At 44.3% G+C, this 23,723-nt stretch overlaps 1 protein-coding gene across 1 annotated transcript in view; it reads right to left on the bottom strand.

Annotated features, from left to right (window-relative positions):
* CACNA1D (calcium voltage-gated channel subunit alpha1 D) overlaps positions 1–23,723 on the bottom strand; it is a 292,715-nt gene that overhangs the window by 102,462 nt on the left and 166,530 nt on the right. The window contains exons 5-8 of the mRNA XM_073787812.1: positions 19,533–19,675; positions 15,126–15,278; positions 14,370–14,566; positions 8,249–8,352 (exon numbers count right to left, since the gene is read on the bottom strand). Of these exons, the coding sequence (XP_073643913.1) occupies positions 8,249–8,352; positions 14,370–14,566; positions 15,126–15,278; positions 19,533–19,675 (597 nt within the window). The remainder of the gene's footprint in view (positions 1–8,248; positions 8,353–14,369; positions 14,567–15,125; positions 15,279–19,532; positions 19,676–23,723) is intronic.

Below are 23,723 nucleotides of genomic sequence, written 5' to 3'. Positions count from 1 at the left end.
TCTGCTTTGTCTCACCACTGAAACCACTGTGTAGGCACACAAAAAATATTCATTGAATGAATAAGTCCTTTTTTCTTAAGAAGTCCAAGAGAGAGAAAAAAATATCGAGCAAGATTTTCTGTTTATTAGTCTGTTGCACTGAACCCGATCCAGTGGTACAGGGTTTGTCCTAAATATCGCCTCCAAGCCAATTATTATAGTTGCCCTCATCCAGATTCTTGGGAACAAAGTCATTCAGAAAGCCCTCCAATTATTATAGTTGCCCTCATCCAGATTCTCGGGAACAAAGTCCTTCAGAAAGCCCTCCAATTATTATAGTTGCCCTCATCCAGATTCTTGGGAACAAAGTCATTCAGAAAGCCCTCCAAGACAGGAAAAAACCATTTTTTCAGTCCTCTCTTACACAGCCAATTTAAATTCTCGTAACGCTGTGGAGCCATATTTTCATTCGATTCTCAGAGATACAGCTCTGAGTCTCAGAGTTTCATTTTGTTTCAGAGAAAATATTTTTAAAATAGTATCTTTAAGGGTTTAACACCAGACAGCACCCAACACCTCATTCTGTGCCTCTCCGCACACACTCTTACCTTACACACGAGGGCGATAATGACAGCTCTCCTTTGCTTTGTGGGACCTGCAAACACTGTCTCATACGGGAGAAGGATACTTCCGCCTTGGGTGCATGATCTGCTTAAATATTAAAATGTTCCAGGAAAGGAACAACTGCTGAACTTTAATAAAGAAGAGCTCCCTATATCCCAGACATAAAGGTCTTGCTATACTGAGCTGTCCTGCTATACCAATATTTGATTTCCGTAAGCAATTTTACCAGCCTGTAAGAGGTATTACACAGAAGGAAAAAAAAGACTGGCATAAGGTTGACAGTAGCGCCTCAGGGCAATCACAGAAGTCAAATTATTAAATTCATAAACAACCCTTCACTGCAGAAGTAACAGTGATTGTTAATGCCGCCAGCGGAATAGGGAACACAGGAAAATTATGGCTTTAATTTCAACCATTAAGGTACCAGAGGCTTAATGAAGAGCTGAGCTCCGCATGAGAGCACTATGATGAATTCGCTCAATACAGAGCTCTCCATCGGCAAAGTGGGTGCTCAGGAGGGCACACGTGGCCAGAGACGCCTCCCGGGTGCTCAGAGGTTTTTGCCAAGTGTTATAAAAAAGGATTCGGTTCGGAATAGATGATAGCCACAGCTGACAAGTGAGAGAGCTCTCCTGAATCTGTTGCTAGTGCCTGGTTGCTGTCCACTGCTGTTGCCAGGGGAACAGGCGTCAGCTTGATGGAAACAAGGATCAGGGAAAACTTTCACTTACCTCATTTCCACTGATCCCAACAGCCATTTCTATGGAAACAGTCGCTTCGAGCCAGCGGCGGAGAGGTTACCGCTCACTTGTTAATGTCAGGTGTGGCTACCAGCCTATGCGCTTCATTCAGGTACCACCGTACCTACAGCACCCGCATCCACCTGTCAGCCACCCCCGACAGCATCTTAACTCTGCAACAGGAAAGTTCAGCGCTTAAAAGTATATATAAATGTTTAACACGGTTCTCTATTAGAAAAAGGAAATTTAGCATTCTTCCACGTAAAGCTGAAGTGGGGCTTAATTTCTTGTTCTACCAAAACCAAACCATGTGAAGTTACTAAAGGACCACAGATCTCTCCCTCAGCTTTCAACCCCACTCCCGACATTACTTCCAAGTTCAAGAAAAGAGACCTCCAACTGTATGGACAACTCTTTCACCTATGAGTCTAGTCAAACCAAAGACAAATCCAGCTAAACGTGTCTGGAATTCTGGTAGCCTGATCATCACTAATTACGCACAGGAAAATCTTTTTTTTTAATTGTAAGAACTATCTACAAATACCCTCCACTGTCCCTTTGTTTTTGGACTAGATCTCGGGGTGCTTTCTTAGTGTGTTGGTCAAGATATGGAATTAACTCATTAACTCAATATAATTTTATTCTGTAAAACAGTGGTAACCAACCATGCTGAGAGCCTGGTTATCCCATTACCTAACTATACCCCTTTCAACGTTGCAAGCAATTCAACTACTCTTCTAAGATGTAGATATGTTTATGTACAGGAAGAAATTCTGTTGTTTATTTTTTGTCAGCAGATGCTGGTCAAATATTTAATGAGAGCTAATTCTAATCCCAGTCATGAATAACTTATATGAATGCCTATTCCGAGAAGGTATGTCTCCTCAAGCAAACACCACCATCTACCTGGTACGTTTTGCCCGCTGAGCCAACATTCAAGGGGAGGAAATTAGGGGCAATCTCCGATTGACCATGGCTCATAATGGTGTGAATTTAATGGGCCAGGGTGTAAATTATGATGCCCTCCCAAACCTGAACCTATTCAGTACAGTGCCCGCCCCCCAACACCACCCGTCTCCACTTCCTTATACCAACAGTAACACAGGTAGGTAGAGTAGCCATGCCTGAATCTTTGTCTAGGTTTTTTATCCCAACACTTTCAACCAATCACCAAGCATCCTTTCCCCCCAATTATTGTGGATTAAAGAGAAACCAAATGGGTTGAAGAGAAATGGAATGTTCTGGACAAATGTGAATCGAGTCTAAGGATTAGGAGATGAAATTAATCACTTTTTTCCTTTAAAAAAGTGATTAGGATAGAGGTCCATCTCAACATTGGTCATAGTTTGGTAAATAATTCAAGAACCTTCATAGTACGATACTGAATTTATAAAAGAAAATAGAGTTTTTAAACATTTTTTGGCAAGGAACATCCAGGCACCAAGACAACAGTATTAAAAACAACTGAACAGAAAAAACATTCATAGCATAGGATCCTAAAATTGCCCTTTGGATTTACTATGAACAATGGCATGTGGGGCCTGACTTCAAAGGCCGACAGAGAACAGATGCATTGAAGTCTGGGTTATATTACACTAATCTCTTAAGGGTCTTCTATCTAATCTCTTTCTGGCCATTGCTAAGTGCCGGGGATATGACTGCCACTATAATAAATATCAGAGATTATCTAAACTTCTTAGGAGAAATCCATCTAACAGACATCAAAACCTGTCTAGGCATCGTGGGTCCTTAGTCTTTCTTTGGCAGAAACAAAGACAAAGGCAAATCAAATCCTTCCTCAACAAGGACCTATGATTTACCAGCTTCTAAATATTTTCATCTTCATTGTACCTTCCCGCACCTCTGATAGCATTTTTGAACATTAGATCCTCTACAAGCAAAGAGCAGTAGAGAATACCTCGTTTATTAACTCCTGAGTAAAAGAGTCATGCAAATTAAACCCAATCTATAGGCCTGGTCACAGGGGAAAAAAATTAGCTTAAAAGGACTGACTTGATTAGATTTTTCTTGCATCAAATCCCGTTTTATATACTCTTATTCAAGCTATCGCCATAACGATAACCAAGCTCTCCACACTCTTCAGCTCACTGAATCCTCACGCAACTCCACACGGTGAATATTATTAACATCATTTCACAGACAAGGAAAGTGAGGCTCTAAGAGGCAGGTCATTTCACCAGATCTCACAGTTGGTAAAAAGGAGAGCAAGGAGTCAAGTATTGATTATCCGACTCTAAAGCCAGTGTTTCACCATATGTTACAGAAGTGCCAGGCCCCTCTATTCGTGCCGAGAAATCACCGCCAGACATAACCTCAATCATGATTTACAGCCGCATCATACTTTATAGCTGACAAAGAACCTCCACGGCCTCCTCTTGGGGGGGCACCGAGTACAGTATTACTGTGCGTACATAGCTCGTCTCTCTTGGTCACTTCCTGGGAAATCCAGAAAATGGGACACTTCAGATAGTTTCCAAACAGCCCCTCAGCTGTTCCCACCTCACCCAGGGAGGGGACTGGGAGGAGGTCCGTGGATTTAAGAGAAAGATAGATTCAATGAGTAAAATTCTTTAGAGTACATATTTTTCAAAGCACTTCTACATTCATGAGCTGACCTAAAGCCACCTACCCTACGGCAGGAGGGGCAGCACGGGAGCATCTTCCCCATTTGAGGGGTCAAGAGACAGAGGCTCAGGGCTCCTAAGTGAAGTCCCAGAGTTAGCGGGTGACACTGGCAGGATCAGAAGCAAGGTCTTCCAGTTCCCTTCTCATCTATCAGTCCCTTCTTGGGGGTTTGACCCACACCACAGCGGCTCAGAGGGCCCTCTACCTTACCGCAGGTGTGCCTGGCAACAGGTGGGCCCTGCAGGTGAAGACGCAAGCCCACTGTCCATGACCACCACTTCCCCCCGGGAATCTGGCAGTGATTCTAAAGAAACAAAGCGCGGAAACACCGCTGTGTTCTCTTATTTTACCTATCTACGGACAAAAACCTCAACGGGGACAAGGGTTAAGTGAACAATTTTAAAAGTGAAAAATCATCAAAGCCACCATGAGAACAGACATAGTCTGAATTGTAGACTTAATCGAGACAGTCTTTCCAATGCCTTGTCAAAATGGGACCATCTCCTTAATGACGACTTAATGTGAAATCACAACTCTAGTTACAGATATTCTCGGCTCCTCCCACAGAGCATGAGCACCAGAGAAAAACGTCTTCATCCAGGATCACGTTTGGCTACGCCGGGCGTGCAGTTCGTGAACCTCGCACTCACCTTGAGAAGAACGGTCTGCGTAAAAGCAAAGATTTTCCCAAAGCATCAGTCTTAATGCTTTAAAAACGTACCAACACCAAAAACAAGTGTGCAAAAAAAAAAAAAAAAAAAAAAAAGGAGGAGCAACAAATATTTCCAAATGGTTAACAGACTTAAAGACACACAGCATCTTATAATGATTCTTCATTAGAAACCAGCAGCACGGTCTTAAGTGTCTAAAACAGGAGAACTTTTTAATTTGGGCCTTTCGGAATTACATTTGTGTTGGTCTGATGGTCCCTAAGGGGCTATGCGACATAAGTTGTCTTCCTTTTAACATTTATTTAAAACATTTAAAACATTTTTTGTATTCCCTCCAGTGTCCCCTAAAAAAAATTGCGAAGAACCCTAAGACTAAAACTAAAATTTAAAAAAAAATTACATTTCTTTAACAAGAAAATGAATACAAATGACCCATTTGGATTTTGTGTTGCTTTGGGGGAAAGTCAAGGAGGAGAACCCAGGCAGAGGAGCCTGGGTAACTAATTGTTAGGGGAGGTAGGAGCAGCCCCTTCTCCGGTTTCTCCACCCCCACCCCCAGAGACCCCTTATCATCTTTCAAGATCCAGCTCACAGACAGGCAGCTTTCACAGCCGCTCCGTCTCCACCTCTACTCTAGCTTGGCCATCCTGCACTGCCTAACAACAGTTTCCTCCCCACGCCCGAGACAATGACTGTCTGAGCACAAGGCCCCCATCTGTGTCTTCGACACCTTGGCACCCCGGCTTCTGGCCCAGAGCCGGCCACTCAACAGGAACTCAGGAAAAGCTGACCGAATTAGCGAACGCGGATGCCCGACTCTGCTCTGCAGACGTGGCTCTTCCTTTCCACAGAGCACGGCTTAGCATTTCCTACCCAAGTGGTCTTACAGGCGGTGCAGAGTCAGTTGCAGCCCCACATCATGGAACGGACTGAAAACTGCTGCGAAATCTCGGATTTTATTGTAAAAATTCACGTGTCATTTGCGCTCTCCTTCATAAGGGATCTAGTTTTGTTCTGATTCCAAACTGTTTTTAAATTACTTACTATTTTCCCCCAAATATATTTTAGTCCGCTGGTTGTTCCACCACGGTGTGTGCCTGTTTTTATCCTCCAGCTTTGGGCACCACCCCCCTCGGAGTGCACATGTAACACCCACCATCTAACAAGGAGGCCCTCCCTCCCATTTCCCCGTTTTCCTTTTTAAGCTGCCTCATCACGCAGGGGTGATGTTCCTGCTCTGGGAGCGCAGAGATAAGGCATGTCACTGGCACTGTTAAGATCAATCGCCTCCACGGCCTCAGTTTAGTTGGGTTTAGGAGGCACGGGGTGCCAGGAATTCACAACAGGATTGCTGTTACCCTTGTACGGGCCGTTTCTGTGGTAAGGTCAACACGATGCTGTTTCTCCAGGGATACATTCCACCCTTACCATCCCGACACTAACCTAAGGCCGTGGCGGGTCACTAGGAGGAAGGCACTTTTAAGGTTTTAAGTGAAAGAACATGAGGCTCAAAGAGCCATTTATCTATAGAAGGAAGCTTTGGTTGAGGTGGGGGGCAGGGGGTAAGCTGTCACACCCCCAACTCAGTCCCTACTCCCCTCACTGTGGGGCACGGGCTTCAGGGCCACTTCTAGACAGGGCTTCACAGGACAGTGTACATCCACGGTGTAAAAGTGACCACGCTCGGTCAGGGAGAATTCTAAACGTGTTATCCCTGAAAACAGGCAGGGTGGGTTAGAGGGAAGATGAGGAAAGGAAGCAGAGATGGATCACTGGCTCTGCTTTCTGCTCTGGAAAAGGCAGTGTTGAGAAAAATGCGAGAAAGGTCTCTCCAGTGACTCAGCATTACACGAAAACATCACCTCCCCCAAGATACAAGCTTGGAAAGGCACAGATAGAGTGAGTGAGGAGTAGATAAACTCACTGGGAATGAAGCCTATCAACAGTGTCTCCTGAGGATGTCTGAGCTCAGGGCGCGACAGACGCTCCTCTGGGGAGATGGGCACCTCCCGGGCCTCGGTCGCACTCCCAGCCCCGACCCCGCCCCGGCAATGGCTATATACTGGCTCTGCTTCTGAGAGTCTGGAGAGCCCTGATTCCCTTCTCTGGGGTACTCCCCTGTCTGGGGTGTCTGTGGGATGGGGAGGACGCAGAGCTGCCCAGAAGGGCTCTGGGATGGCAACTACAGGCAGGGCAAAGCCCCCCTCCTGACCCAGTCTCCAGCGAACCCCCTGTCAATCCACCGAGCCAAGGGGGTCAACAAGATGAAATTTCAAAACTGGTGACCGAGTGACATGGATGATGATAAGGCCATAGGCAATTTAGGGGCAAAAGCTGATTATTACCCTGCATTAAAGACAGATTCTACAAGTTAAGATTAAAAATGAATTGAAGGGAGCATTCTCACAGTGACAGCAGCAGAAAACCAAGCTAAGAAACGATCCCGATCTGAAGGATGTGAGAGTCTGAAACTATTCAGTATTTATGTGCTAATCTAGGCTTATTTCTGTTTTACCATGAAATCTGAAACACCACTGGAAATCATCATGATAAACTGCAGGTAAAAAGGGCCAGGTTATGTGCTAATGGGAAGAAAACCACAAAAGACAAAGGCCCTTTCCTGGGGGGAGACCAAGGCTGGGAATCCTTTTACTCACTTTTAATCTACTTCTACACACTGGCATATTAACGTGACTGGCTTCGGAGAAATGGTTCCATTAAATTAATAGTATTTGGCAAGCATCAGAAACACAGAATCTCACAGACAGACACAAGCAGAAAGAATCACAGTTTAGTCCAAAAGCAACACACAGAGGGGACATCAGAGTCCACATGCATGCAGAGAAAGCCGCAGGGAGCAGCTGGGGGACACGCAGAGCCGCCTGACACACGGCAGCAGCAGAATGTGGAACACGGAGCCAACTGCTTACCCACTAAGGACACCAAGAACCAGGTTAAGGACGAAAAATGAGCCAAGGATGATCAGACTAACAAAATACACCCATGGCCATTCCCATCCTATCGCATCATTTACCTGTAAAATGTAAGGAGATTAGTTATCAGTTATCCATTTGCCAAAGAGCAGAGCCCCAAGAACAGCTGCTGGACCACTAGGGCTTTGATTAAAGACTGGTGCTCCTAGAAGGGGACGCCGCCATGGGCCTTCCATTTTTGTTCTTTCAATAAGGACAGGTTCTGCTGCTGAAGCCTACAAACGCGACCTACCAAAAATCATTTAGCTACTGTTTTGTACCAATTAATCGGCATTATATCTGGATCCAGGCCAATAACACAATTATAGATGTATCTTCTTTTAGGACAAATGGGCAAGCAATGCCAACAATTTAAATCCCAGGTGACAACGCTGATTAATTTCTGGTCAATAATTATCCTATAGCTTTCTTTCATGAAGGCTGGTAAGGTTCCAGGAAACATCTTGATTTGGGAAGCCTCAGCAGAAAAGAAAGTATCTTGGAGGACACATAAAATGCTTGGCACCCACCCGGCGGCCCCCATCTAGCAAAGCCTGTGTGGTCTTGGCAACTGTCCTCGGGACTCTGCTTTCAAGATGAAAGAGGTGTAGCTTACCCGCTCAATACACCAAGTACAAGATTTAGTACGAAAAATGACCCAAAGATGACGAGACTGACAAAATACACCCAGGGCAATTCAAATCCCATAGCATCATTCATCTGTAAGAAATAAGATGGTCTCATAGGAGTGGGTTAATAAGAGAATCTAATAAGGAGAGAGGGTTACATTAGAGACAGCATTCTATACATTTAATTAAACATTTACTTAGCTTCAAATCAGACAACAGTAGCCAATGCACATTCATTATATATTCCCGAAACACACACGCACACGCACACAGAGCCATCAACGCTTTCAGGGTAAATAAAGCCAACTTTGGCCACTGCTGGGGCAATCAGCTGGGGTTTGGTTCCTTCTCTCAGGAAACTGCCTCGGTAAGGGATTTTCAGAAAAGATCTTGACAGAAGACAAAACTAGTGCTTAGCTGGGAACTATTTTCTACTCTGCCCAAGTTGTCAGTACTATTTTTGCTTTCAAAATTTGTGATGGTGGAAAAGTCTTAGTTATAGAGACAAATTTGCAACATTTGACTCTATAAATTCTTTTCTTTAAAAAAAAAAAAACCCTAAAATAATAACTTTCCACTGGAAGCCAACCAATCCAAGGAAACCTAACCCACTTTAAATCTGGATTATCTGCTATCAGCGAGTGCAAGCACAGCTAAATTAATGCAAAGAAGGAAAGTATTCAGAAGTCACCTAGCTGACACATGCAGGGGTGCTTTGGGGAATGACATCTTTTTCTGTAACTGGACCCATAGGAAGGACCCAGGAGAAGGAAAGAAGCCCTTATCCTCCACACCTAGCTTGAACCCACATGACCCACCCTGGGGGAGCTGGCTCCAGCGGTGAGCTGGTCCAGAGGAACCTGGTGTCCCTGCTTCTAGGACAAGCTGAGGCAGCACAGTCAGACATGGCCTCCCGGATACACCTTCCCAGGAGAGGTCTGACCATGAGCAGCCTTCGTGATGGAGCAAACAAGTGCTTTCAGGTTCACGGCTGGATGGAACTTTCCGGCAGCACAGATCACGTTAAATTGGGCAAACACTTCTCCCAGGGAGGAAGTGTTAAGGACTGGTGAGGGGACAGAATGAATGACCCCGGGCCTGACTTTGTTGGAACGGCCAGAATCTTCGGCTAATAGAACAGTATATAGTCTGGGCTGATTCATCGCTCTTGCCTTGCACGGCCAGGCCCTTGGGCCTTTATGCACGTGCTTTCCTTTACATTATCTGGCGCTAGATTTTTAGCTTTACAGACCGAAGCTCAAGCATTTCACTGTCTGCCTCACGCAGAAACCAAACGGAAAAAGAGAACATTAAAAAAAAAAAAAATTACCTAACATCTGCTGCTGAAGTCTAGGGAGAGGGCATTAAATCCCTTATGAAACACCTGTTTGGCCACATGAAAATGGATGTGCTTAATAGAACTGCTATCAGTCTGCACATCTTACATCGGCAATTAGAGTAATGAATGAGGCAGGGCCGTGGCTGCAATTGTTGATCTCATTAAGCTGGATAAACTAATTTCAGCAGGAAGGCCAAGGGTAATTCTTCCAAAGCAACTGTACCGCTAAACATATTTAATAATCCAGACGTGGAGGAGAAGAAACAGGCTGCCTGGTGGAGGGACCAGAGCCCAGCCTGGAGCCAGGGCCTTCCACAGAGACCTCTCTGGGCCGGCTTCCCCTCTGTTGTAACAAGAGGAGTGCACATGACAGGGGTGAGTGGGCCTGCTCACGGGGAATAAGGATGTGCACGTCCAGGACTCCCACCGGAGACCCCGCTCTCCCACAACTCTGGAAAAGTGGGCCAGCCGTCAGCCGAGCACCTGCCCCACCCATCCTCTCTGAGGCCTCAGTCCCATGTTCCAGAGAATGGCTCCAGGAACAGCTGTCTGCTCCAACTTAGGAGGGAACATTTTTTTTAAGTAAAGAACTTAGAAGTAAGTGTGCAACAGACTCCCATTTGCTCAAATCAGAAATATCACCTGGAATAACAGCTAGGGGCCAAGGGGAAAACAAAGGCCACAGGAGACTCTATAGATCTCCAGAGGGTGGGAAGGAGCAACCAAAATTAAGCTTTAAGGGCCAGTCTTTCTCCCAAAGAAATCTCCTCAACCCAGGTCTCTTTTTCAGAGGCTTACCATACACATGGAACAAGTGAGAACTGGCAAGCTGGTCTCCGAAATAATACCCATAGGAAAATAGAGACTCTGCTTGGGATTTTGTCTGAGTGGTCTTTGTCAGCAATGGAAAAATCGGGAGGAGCTCGAGCATTTCAATTTAGATTTTTAAAACATTTATATCAAAGTCATCGTGTGGTGTCATCTGGTACTCAGGAAATAACCTAGTTTCAGTTTCCCCTCACCTCAAAGGCTGAGACGCACATCCGTATCTCCGAGTAAAGGCTAACCTAGGCTTTTTGTTTTTCTAACTGTTGCAACTCCTACTAGAAACTTGATACATTGGTTGTCGCTCCCCTGAGCGTGGAATCAGAGAAAGGGGCAGAAACACAAGCTGCTGGCTAACTAGAGAGGGATTTCCCTGGTACCTTGAATGAATAAGACGGACAGCTTGGCCAAGGGAACTTCCCATTTGAGTCATACAGCCAGCACTGCCATAAGTATGCTCACTGAGAAAAGAGCTTGGCACTAAGGCAAAAGGCCACAAATGATTTATATGGATAGCTCTCTTCTGAAATCAATACTCTTTTCATTAATTTCCTACATCTAAAAACATTTCCTCTGAGCTGAAGAAAAAAACAATAGGATCATGTAGGGTTACTCTGCATCTTGTGGACAAAATGAAAGCCCAGAGAGTTTGGGTGACCTAGCCAAGGTCACACGCCCAGCCCTTTCCAGCCTTAAGGCTTTTTCCTTGCACTACACCTTTCTGCCTCTGTGGACAACAGATGCATGTAGGTCAGATGGCACCTTAATTATGTTTATGGAATCCACTTCATAAAAGAGTACTAAAAAAAGTCATTTTTCACCAGAAACTAATAATCCCATTCCCCACACATCCAAATGGTCCTATTCTATGCGTGTCTTTCTGCATATCGGGCCCACCCGCATGTCCCTTTTCAAGACCCTGCCACCACTTGCCAGGCACTCTTGGGAACTGAGGCATCCCTGAACTTGAGAACACTGACTGAATATGAACCTGACCAGATGCAAACTCATCCCTGGCAAAGACTTTGTCCACCATATACAAACGCCTAAAGGATTGGAAATTTTGCTTGCCATCAACATTTAAAATAAAATCTAAGTTCTCTCTCAAGATGTTCCCATTACACTCTAGCTACGGATAAAAACAGGCACTTAAACATGGCCCATCTATAGTGAGGCAATGGGATCATGCACTTAAAGAGTAACAGTAACTGGTGTTTGCTGATCACTTGCTCTGGGCCGGGCACTGTGCGGGGCAGGGATCTTCTGTTCTGTGCACAGCTGTGTGGCTTCCCGTTGCCTGTGGCCCATAAAGCATGAAGAAGGCTGGGGCCCTGGCTCCTGCCTATCTCTGTGCTGAGATAGTAAGTGTAATAAACAAGTAATTAAAAGCAACCTGATGTGTTTCAGAGGCTACGGTCTTAGTGAACACTCTGGAAGACATCACTGAGCTGCCCCCTAGTGTTCCGAAGGGCTCGAAAACCTCTGACGGTGGAAAAATGCCAAGGAAAGAGCGCCAGGTTCTAGTCTAGACCAGGGGTCACCAAACTGTGACCTGCAGGCCAAACCAGCCCACCACCTGCTTCTGTACAGCTCGTGAGCTAAACATGGCTTTTACATTTTTAAATGGTAGGAAAAAAATCTGGAGTATCTCATGACACAGGAATGTGATACAAAATTCACACTTCAGCGTCCATAAATATTGGAACGAAGCCACATGTTTACATGTTGTCTACGGCTGCTTCCAAGCGACATGGGCAGAACTGAGTGGTTGTGACAGAGACATTACAGTCTGCAAGGCCAAATATATTTACTATCTGGCCCCTTATAAAAAAAGTCTGTAGACCCCTGTTCTAAATCAAGTACCACATGCTCTAGCGGTAGGACCTCGGGGATATTCAGGAGTCTATATTCCACTGTTTCCCAGACCTTCTATATTGGGATATAGACTGGAATAATGTTGATAAATTACTGGAGTTCCTCCATCAGAATAAAGATGCCATGTAATTCATAGAGAATGTAATTATTATGTTGTCAAATTATTAGCTCTGTGATTGTCATATGAAAAACAGAGGTAATAATTATATCATCCTAGGTGATACTTAGAGGTTCTCAGGAAAGCAAGTAGAAACTTTTGTTTCTGGGTACGTGTTTTCTCTCGTTTAATCACACGCTCCCAGAGTTTTCACTAGCTCAGCGACAGGAAGACTGTCATGAGACAATCAGTGTGCAGAAACATAACATAAAGTATAAAATTGTCCATTAGTCAGGGCATGTTGGATCGGCAATGGCAATTCACCGTGAAAACAGGGAGAACAGAGCTGAGAGGAGTCACAGGTTTTTCATTTATTTGTTTTAAATCAAAATGTTGTCTTCTGTACTGTTTTGGGGGGAAGGATCAGAGTTTGGGCTATCTGGATGATGCTTTTCCTATTTATCAGAAATTCAAGGGAAGACTTGGATTGAGCCCTCTGCTAACCTAACTAGGAGTTACAGCTTAGAAGATAATACTGAAAACAAACCCTTTACCTAATTAGAGGGTCCCCTTGCATGGCCATGGCCTTGGCTCATCCAATATAATCTCCCTCCTTCTTCCTCTTCACAAAAGGCATTGTGTTATGGATATAAATAACAGATGTGCAAACCCACACAGACACACACACACACTCCCCTATGACAACACAAAAAGGAGAGAGAAAAACAAGATATAACACGTTGGTGATGTTTTAAAAACCTTATTACCAAACTAGACTCACACTTTGGGGATGAAAATAAAAACATGTCTTCTTTGCCTAACACTGAACATATATAGGGACCTCTACAATCTTGCATGCATGGAGTTCACTTGTGAAGGGAAGCAAAAACCTATTTACAACCGTTATACGCTATGTTCCCTGAAGTTACAGAGGAATGGAAAATCCTATAAAGTGTCTGAAATTTAGATCCTGTCGGAAGCTACTCAACTTGCAGGCCTTCTAACTAGAGACTGACCATTCAAGAAGTATGTTATGACCCATTGTCTTTTAACAAGTCATTATTGGAATCCTGGTTAATCCCATTTGGACTTGGATTTAGGCTCAAAATCTGCAAGTCAGTTGTTTTTCCCAGCAACTCTGTGTCATGGAAAATAATTTCTAAACTTCTGTGAGCTTTTTCAAATTCTATCAGACACAGAAGTAAACCAACAAACCCAGCTCTGAGAAATGGCTGTTAAAATATGACTGCTCTTCATTTACAGCAAACCTTTCTGGCTCTGTCAGGAACAAGGAGAGCCAGCCCTGAGCCATACAAAGAGTGTCCACCTGTCTTCATGGACAGGTCCACCAGCCCTGGGAGGCTTATATGCCATTTCTACCCTCTCTGCCAGAGTTCTATAGCTCCGAAGTAAAAGGAAAAGAGAGCGAAGGGCTTATGCTGGGCTGATCAGTAGTAATACTGAATGGGGGAAAAAACCCATTTGGGCTTTAAGGCTGTACTAAGCTATGGAAAGCATGACAAGAATTCAATTAATGTTCCCTGTCTTCCACTTAGGATCTGGTAGAGCAACCTGCCTTCAGGTATAAAAGGTCAGTTTTAGTCCATGGAAGTCCAGGAGCCTCTTAACCTGGGGAATGACTTCTGGCTCTTTAAGAGTTTAATGAGGACAGCCCCGGCCCTCTGGAGTTCCTCCAACACAGGGGACTACTGGGCACGCTCAGCAGTAAGTCCCCAGGCGGCACTGGGGATGCGAGGGAGTCCACCTCCTATAGCAGCTTTCTAGAGCTGAAACCAAGGCCCCAACATGGAGAGATGATAGGTCTTACTGAGTGACGAGAGGGCCTGCTTCCCTTCCCAAAGAACTCACTTCCAGGGGGTCTTTTTCAGCCAGCTCCCCAATGGCTCTAGCTAATGAAACACTTTTATCTGAGGAAAGCATACTCCATCAACTCTCTCCTCAAGCGGCTTACCCAGTAGAGCACGTCTGTCCAGCCCTCCATGGTGATGCACTGAAACACGGTGAGCATGGCAAAGGCAAAGTTATCAAAGTTGGTGATGCCGCCATTGGGGCCAACCCAGCCACTCCTGCACTCTGTGCCATTGGCGGTACACTGGCGTCCATTCCCTGAGAACGCACACGGTGCTGGGTCCTCCTCAGCTACGATATCTGCAAACAGCAGAAGAAGGCTTGACCACTCAAGGGAGGAAGGAACATCAGGAAACCAAGCTGCAGAAGCCAAGTGCCCTGCCCAGAGCCTGCAACACTCTACTTCCCAGCTGTGCTATCTCGGATTCCTACTGCCCTTCAAGGTTCACTTCAAACTTTCCCTCCTCCATGCAATTTGCCATTTCCTCTACTCAGAATCCACCCCTCTCTCCTCTGTCCCACTCTAACAGCACCTTTCCTCAGCCTATACAGAGCAACACTATTGATTCACCTCACGGTCCAGTTTCAGGGGGTCCCCCCATCTCGTTTACCAGACCACATTACATAGGAAATCAAGATAGAAAAGGGAACTAAATTCTCATTTATTCTGAATATGATTCACACTAAGAACTGTCTTAGATTCACTAGTGTATTTGGCTATCTTTTTTTTTTTTCCCTGTCTCTCTCTCTCTCTCTCTCTCTCTCATTTTGTTTTAGATCTTCCCCAAACCACAAAAGTTGTTTTTGGGAAAGCCAAATGTTTAAATAGTTAGGTTAGCTGTCATTTTTTATTACTCACCTGAGTCAGCAAAAAAACATGTTTTGTGCATTTTTCCAATAAAAAGTTCCAATCCTATAATAGCATAGATTATGATTACAAATAACACCAAAAGGGCTATGTGAAGGAGGGGAACCATGGCTTTTATGATGGAGTTCAGGACAACTTGTAAACCTAGGAAACAGAAAAATAAGTTTGTGAGCCAGGAAGGTATTTCAGTGATGCACAGATATGATTCCTAATGATGCTTGCTCTGTACAGGACACACAGTAATAAAACTCAGAGGTATTTCATAGCTTTTAAGTAACGTTAAGCCTGGATGTGGGTAAGTCAAAGAGGAACCTTAAAGACCATCTAATACAACTCCCTCAACTTGAAAGATGGAAAAACTAAGGCCTAGAGAGGGCACTGCCAGATATGAAAGTCATTCCTTTATGCATTTTTTCATCCATTCAACAAAATTCCTTGAACATCTACTGTGCAGCAAACATAAGGTTTAGTGCTTTGGGGGATATGAAGATGTATTAAATAATGTGGCTCCTCTCAAAGAGATTATGCTGCAGAAGGAGACGTAAGAATTAAACACAAATTACTCTACGGTAGCACACAGATGCTGAATAAGTAATATCACACAGTTAAAATTAAAGAGGGATGAAAGGCATCGCTTCTGAGTGGGGGAGAAGAAAGAGGACTGGGCAGTAGCCTCCCTCTCAGGAGGGCCTGAAGCATGAGGAGCATGGATTTCCACAGGCCAGAGGAGACAGGTTACTCCAGGCAGCGGAAGAAAGTACCAAAAGCACGGAAGTGAGCGAGCGCCACGAGGGCTGGGGGTGGTGAGTCTCGGTTGGCGGTCATGAAGTGGAAAAGGGTAACAAGAAAGACAAGCAGATTGCAGCTGGGTAGCTCTGAGTTTTGAATTCAGATCACAGGGCCAGAGTTTAGTCCATTGGCAAAAGGCAGCCTCTTTATTTTAAACAGGAGAAAATCAAACAAAAGTTTAATAACATGTATACATGGGAGAGACCCAGGAAAACTCAAAAGGCAGCCTTTTTAGAAAGACAAGTGGGGCAGCAATAGGCAAGACGGGCAGAGAGGCAGCTGGAGGGTGCTGGGCCCTCCAGGGAGGACAGGGTAAGGAGCTGGATGAAATCAGAACTCAGCAAGTGAGTCTGAGTTAGAGGAAGGTGCCCAGGGAGGCAGGGCAAGGTCAAGAGGCTAATCCTAGTGCCTGAACAAAGACAAGCCTGTCAAAGGAGGGTCCCCTGGAGTGGCAGAGGGAGACGAGGGGCCGGGAAGGAGAGGGTAAGAGCAACTGTCCACCTGGTGAGTCTGATCACTTAACATGAAGGGGGTAGTGCCCTGAGGCTGACACGTGGACCTGAGAGATGAGGGAGGGACGTGGAAACTTGGGAGCTACCCACGGAGCAACACTGAGAGCCATGGTACAGGAAGAGAAAAGACCATGGGAACAGGGACAGCGGGGCAACACTCTGGCCTGGGGTGGGGGGTGGGGGGAAGCAGGAGCCGCAGGGAGAGCGGTCGGCAGGAAACCAGAGCCGGACTAGATCCAGCCACCTGACGCCCCTGCACGTGCCCTGCGCTCCTCCCAACACCGGGACCTACCTCAGCTTCCACTCGACTAGCTCACTCTTTTCCCCCTTTTTTCTTTCTCTTTCCCTTCCTCTCCCTGCTGTCTCTCTCTCCTCCAAACTGCCCTTTTCTAGTATCTTCTCACTTTCCCAATACATATTCAAACAATGAAAGAACAGAAGAGGCTGAGATGCTAGAATTAAATACGTTAGAAGTCAGAACACACCAAGCAAAAATACTTATCAGCGATAACAGCAAAAGTTCGCCTTGATAAGAAGCACATGGGAAGAGCTGGGGGATGGGATGGGGAGGGAAGGGCGATAAGAGGGTTTCAGACTCGCAAAGAACCTCTTTCCAGACTTTCATTAAGACAGAACTCCTACATACTGTCTTCGGATACTTAAATGTTCAAATGGTTTCTTTTGGAGAAAAAATGATCAATCGGATGACTTTTAATGTTTCTGCCTTCTATAAGGAAAAGATAGAGGGGAAAAGAAACATACGCTCTAATCTACTTGGGCAAGGGGCTTTTTGTTTGCTTTTTCATTTGGGTTTGTTTGTGTTTCTTTTTTTAAGACATGGATGGGCCATCCAAAATCATCATCCAGCAGTTAGCTCTTCTCAGCTGTATGGCAGTGAGCCCTATGTTTCATACGTGTGTCTATGTTTATTGTGACTATTATATTTCAGATTGGCCAAATTTATGAAATAATGACATTGTATCTTATTGTGAATGTGTACACTTTCATGACATTAGGCTCCTTTGTATATAACCAATGTGCACAACAGATCTCACAGGACTCTAACCAAGGAGGCAGTGAAATGGAGCAGAAGGAACAGAGGGCCAGGAACTAGGAGGCCGCCGGTCTGGTCCTGTTTGGCCACCCCCTAGCCATGAGAAGCTGCCCAAGGTTTCGATGACCTTCCTCATCTAAAAGGTGGTGATTGTGGACCAGATGATCTTGAGGGTTCTTTCCCATTTGATGGTCTAGGATTCTGATACATATTTATCAGTTACCTGTGTGGAGCTAGTTAAGAGCTTCACAAACATCTGAAGGACTCTACCTGAAACACATCTTTACCTTCCAATGAATGAACATATATTCACATACACACACAAAATCATGTCTTGTAGGACAGTCTGAGTTCTCCTGAGAAGGGATTAGACAACTCCCAGATAAGTATAAACAGTCACACCTTCCCAGGCATTTTTAACAACTTCAAGTATATAAGAAATCCCTAGTCCACAGCTGCCAACTGCATGGGAAAGAGTGTGACGCAGAGCCCCTGACCCATGTCCCCAAAGCCCAGCTGGCTCTGATGAGAGACGTGGCTGCTCCAAGGCAGTTAATGAACATGAGCTGAGAAAGTCCTCACACGTGACTCAGACCCACAAAGCCACTGCACCCGCATGTCTGCTCACAGCACATACTGCAGGCAGGCTGGCCTGTCATTTGCTCTTTGGGGGAAAAAAGTTGCCGTGGTTACTCTGAAATTAGATTAAGCTGTAACAACTGAATCTGAAACCTCATGTTTGCTCACTGAACTTCTCATTTAATCATGTTACAAGTAACAGGGCCAGTCATTTCCAAGGTATTTCGAGTTTTCTCAATTGCTTCCAGAAGGTTCTGTGGTTTTGACTTGTGCTGATCTTTTTCAATGAAAATAAAGGAACAATCTGGAAAAACAAGCACACATAAAACACCACTTCCTACATTTTAAAATGTTAAATTTGAAATTTTTTTTTCCAGACAATTTTTGGTGCGTTCTGAGTGCCAACAGGTTTAATAAAAATTTCATGAAGAACTTCTGGAGAGGCAAAAACATGATCTGTGCTCTTTTGATGGCTTTATGCGCTGTGAAAAAAAGGCACAGCCTGCAATCCCATATCTGTCCTGCAGCTGGAAGCAGGCAGCCAACTCACAGCCACAGGCCTTGGAGAGGCACTAAAACTTCCACCGTCTGAAGTTCCCAGTAGGGATGTCCTATCATGAGTAGAGCCCAGGGAAGCATATGCCACGCTCCTTACGGAAGTTCCTGGCCAGGGCACAGATGGGGCATCTGTTCCAACTCAGGTGGCACTGAACCTGGCCTGGAGATCTGGAGCAAGAAGCAAACTAGGGCCTGGCACAGACAGGTAGAGTATGCTAGTGGGTGATACAGCATCTCTCACACTGAGGGCTCTCTCTGTGCTCCAGACCTTGAGCTGAAGGCTCTCCCTGCATTACTGCATTCAGACTTCACAACCACCTTCAGGCAGGTGCTACTGTGCCCTACATACAGGGAGGACACAGAAGCATTCACCTCTTCACCCCCGAGTGAGACGGTCACAGTCCCTCCGTGGGAGAGTTAAATAGACTTTCAGGATCCCAGCCCCCTGCTGCTCTCACTTTGAAAAAAGGCAGTCAGTTGAGGCCTCCAACACCCTCATCCCCATAACCCACCACGTTCAAAGGGACAGGCCTGAGAGTGGGAGGAGCTGATGGCAGCAGATGTCAGAGGACGAAGACCAGACTGCAATCAGGAGGCCTGAACTCAAGGTCTCCTGCCACCACCCACTTGGTCTCTGCACGAGAGAAGATTCTCTCTAATATAAAATCAGGAAGACAACAATCACTACTGCCCCCCTCCACCCCCGGTCGGGGCTGTCACGGGGACCCGAAGTGACAATACAAGCGAAAGTGCTCTGTAAATGGCGAAGGCCTCCACGGTCACCTGCTGAGCCCTCGGCTGGTGCACAGCAACTCACCTCATCGCACCCTGTTTCATAATCCCGAGACCCACCCAGAAGGATAAAAATCAACAAACTTCTGGCTTTAGGAAACGAAACGTGCTTACTGGGCACTCCTGATACTAGTCGAAGTGGTCGTAACACTCGAAAGGCGCGGAGGGCTTTGACATCAAAGCCTCCCGATTTGCCACTGGAGTGGTTGCCGCCTTCTGTTTCTTTGGTTAATTGTTCCAAAATTACACTAAACAATCTGAAAGAAGAAGAGGGGAAGAAATGTTAGAGTCTGTCACCCAGGGAAGCAAAACAGGATGGTGAGAGTAGTTATTTCTGAACAAGGGCCAATTCTGTCAGGCTGCTGCTTAAGTAGAGGGAAGGAAAAGCAGAGGTAAGAACCAGGCTGTGACTCCTGGCCGTGACCCCTACATCTAGAAGGACTAGGGATGGGGACTGATCTCACCTGTTTTCTTGCCAGTGGAGCATCCTAGCATGTCAGCGCCCTGGCTCCCTGCTGAATCCCCTCTTCCAGTGATGATGGTGGAATTGCCCCAGCAGCTGCCATTTATGAGGACTCACCGTGTGCTGAACACTTAAAATTATCTCCTTAATCCTCAAAAATGTTAGGCAGTGGGAGTTATCACGAACATCATTTTACACGTGAAAAAACAAACTTGGCGAGAACAAGTAACTCGCCCAAGGCCACAAACTAGTGGCAGAACTAAAACCTGAATCCAGGTATGTTCGACGCCCTGAGATTCCGTAAGGGCAGGGAACTGTAGTCTGTGTGTTCATTTGTTCATTTAGTCTGTTCCAGCCTAGTGCCTAGAACAGTTCCTGACACACAGGAGGCACTCAAAAAATATGTGATGAATAAACAATGAATGCATGAATGACTTCAAAGTCCCAAATCTTAAACGATATGTTATGCCACTTCCAATACAGTCACTGACACATACACACCCCCACCTCCACCTCCAAAGGGCTGTTCAGGGAATGATGTAAATCACAAGATGCTAAGGAGCTGTGCAAAGGCCAAGAGCAGAAACCTAAGAGAAGGTATTAAGATCGTCATTTTCTCTTTTGAAATGTGAATAATATTGTATCTGGCAGCCACGACAAATTTTTCCCTACTCTCAGAAGGCTTTTCGGATAAAGCTATTTTCAGGCAATCCGCTCATTTGACAGTTACTTTTTTGCTCTTTCAAATAAACATTTGTTCTTTGGAATTGTTGCTTGTTTTTCAGAATAAATAGAAATTTGCCCATTTCAAATAGAATCAACTCTGGCCAATCAGATTGTGGAAATGATTGGCCCAGCAACAAAGAAAAGGTTTCCAAAGTTTAATTAGCAGCAAAGCAGAAACTCTGCACCCACTGGCGTGCCTCTGGATGGCCAAGACACTAAGTCCATAAAACACAGGGTGGTCTGATTACAGTCCTGATGGGGCACAGTCATGTCATTCTGGGGTGTTTAAAGACGGGTCATCTGTTTTAATAACAGTACCGCAATGAGCAATGAACCTGGCGGGGGGTGGGGAACAGGGAGGGAATAAGTCAGGTCTTTACCTTTTCAAAGCTACAGAAGGTGGACTCTTTCTGGTTCTGACTGGGGAAATATATCAGATTTATGATAGGTCTCTCTCATTAGCATAGTTTTGTAATTACTATAAACCCCTGCAGCAAGGCTAAATAAAGTTAAAAGTCTCCCCTCCAAAACAAGTTCACAGTGTCATAAAAACAAAGCAAAAGGAAGAAAGAAAACCTCAAACTCTTCTGAAATACAGCAGCCACAGGAATTTTCATCCCAAAGGGTTAGGAAAATAATTTATGCAGGTGGTAACTTAAGATTGCTTTCAAGTACCAGTGTACCTTTGCAATGTACACTTTATGGCCCTTTTATCCCCTGTTCTTCGGTGATGCCTTGAAAACAGGTGAACAATGTCTCTCCCATCACAGAGGAGCCTGACTCAGAGAGGGAAGCCGGCTGCTGTTTCCAGACAGCTGGAGGGCTCAAGGGGTCAGGGCATGCTTCCATTCCTAAGAGTTAGGAGGCATTAGGAAAGTCCCTCTCCTCCTCTGGGCCTAAGTTTCCTACTCTGAAAACTGATTAAATGATCCAGAGCCCCGCCCTTCCCATTCTAATATCTACTCCTTTCACTGCTCCCACCCGAACAAAATAAGTACCATGTGCCTGAAGAGATGTGGACAAGAGGAGAAAGTATTTGATCCTAGACTGTTATTAAAAGTTTACCCCAAGACAGGAAGAAAAGGCAAGGAGCTACCCAAACTGACACAAATTAGAAGCACCAGAATGAGCCCCCCATGTTCACAAAGGCTTAAGTGATGAGCTTGAATGTTTGAAATACATGTTTATTGAGAAATTTAGAGGAGTGGGATAAAAGTTGACTCAGATCAAACTCTGCTATAAGAGAATTATATCAGCTCCAGTAGACACGCTGAACCTTCCTGTGGTCACATTATTAACAGTTAACATCTTAGAAATATCAATTACTTTCTTGATGTCTCTGTTACTGGGAATCTTGACAAAAGCAATAGGTCATGGTTGACTTGGAACGGAAAATCCATTGGATGAAGACAGAGTTGGCAGTTGGCAACTTCAGTGAGCAGGAGTTTGATTCAAGGGAAGACATAATAATTTAATTTTCCTTTTTCTTTTTGAACGTTTCTTCTGCTCTTTGACTACAATTTAGTACGTATTTTAGATAAAAGGTAATCTGATGTTCTAAAGTTTTTCATATTTAATGAGAAAAAAAGACCAAGTCCAGTTCGACTTTAGTTTCCTAGACGATTTTTTACTTTTTAAACCAACTTTATTGCAGCTTAATTTATACATAATAAAATACACCCATTTAAGGTGTACAATGAGATGAGTTTTGATGAATGCATAAGCCCCAGTAACAAACACCACAACCAAGACAGAGAGCCTTCCCAATATCTCAAACAGTTCTCTCATGCCTCCTACAGTCATCCTCAGCTCAGCCTCAGGTATCCACTGACTTTATCTGGTTTATCACTTTAGGTTGTTTTTTCCTTTTCTAGAATCTTACCTAAATGGAGTCATACAACATGTTCTCCTTTTTGTTTATCTTTTTTTGTTCTCTATGGTTTTGAGATTCATCCAAGCTGTTACATTTATCAGCAGTTCATTTCTTTTTATTGTTGACTGATATCCCACTGTATGAACATACCACAATGAGTTTATCCATTCACCTGTTGAGGAATACTTGGGTCGTTACCAGTTTTTCTCTATTATGAATGAAGTCTCTTTGTGAACAGGTATTCTCATTTATTTTGGGTAAGTACCCAGGATAGTCCTGGTAATAGGGTCATATGTTTAGTGTATGGTTAACACTGTAAGAAACTGGCAAACTTTTCCAAAGTGATAGTACCGTTTTCCATTTCTATAAGCAGTGTGTAAGAGTTCCAGTTGCTCCTTATTTCGGTTAAAATCTGGTATCGTTGGTCTTTTTACTAATACTAGTGGGTATGTAGTGCTATGTCACTGTTGTTTTAATTGGCACTTCTCTAATTACCAATGACATTGAACATCTTTTCAGGTGCTTGTTGACCATTTACATATCTTCTTTTGTGAAGACCTATTCAAATTTTTTTCCCATTTACCTTCTGGGTCATCTCCTTGAGTTATAAGAGTTCTTTATAAATTCTGAATACAAGTCCTTGGTATGTATTGGGAATACAAATATATGTATTGGGAATATTATTTCCCAATCCGTGCCTTATCTTTTCATTTTCTTCACAGTGTCCCCTTTGAAGAAAAGTTTTAAATTTTGATAAGGTTCAAAATTTCAATTATTTCTTTTATGCCAAGTGCTTTTTGGGTCCTAAGAAATCTCTGCCTACCCCAAAGTCATAAAGATTTTCTCCTAGAAATGTTATAGTTTTAAATATAGGGCTATGATTCATTTTAAGGTAACATTTGTATACGGTATGAGGTAAGAATGGAGAGCCTTCTTTTTCATATGGATAGTTGTTCCAGTGCTATTTGTTGAAAAATGTTTCCTCAACCCATTGAGTCATCAAGGCACCTCTGTCTAAAAACAATTGATCACATCCATATGGGTTTATTTCTAGACTCCCTATTCTGTCCCATTGATCTTTATGTCTATTCCTTACTCTAATATCACACTGTCCTGACTACTGTAGCTTTATAGGAAGTCTTAAAATCAGGTTCCAGATTTGTTCTTACAGATTTCTTTGTCTAGTCTAGAGCCTCTCTAATTTCCATACAAATTTTTAAATATATCTGTCCATCTCTACAAC

Source organism: Tursiops truncatus, chromosome 10 (assembly GCF_011762595.2).
Source record: "Tursiops truncatus isolate mTurTru1 chromosome 10, mTurTru1.mat.Y, whole genome shotgun sequence".
NCBI lineage: Eukaryota > Metazoa > Chordata > Mammalia > Artiodactyla > Delphinidae > Tursiops > Tursiops truncatus.
This window is presented reverse-complemented; position numbering and strand designations above follow the sequence as displayed.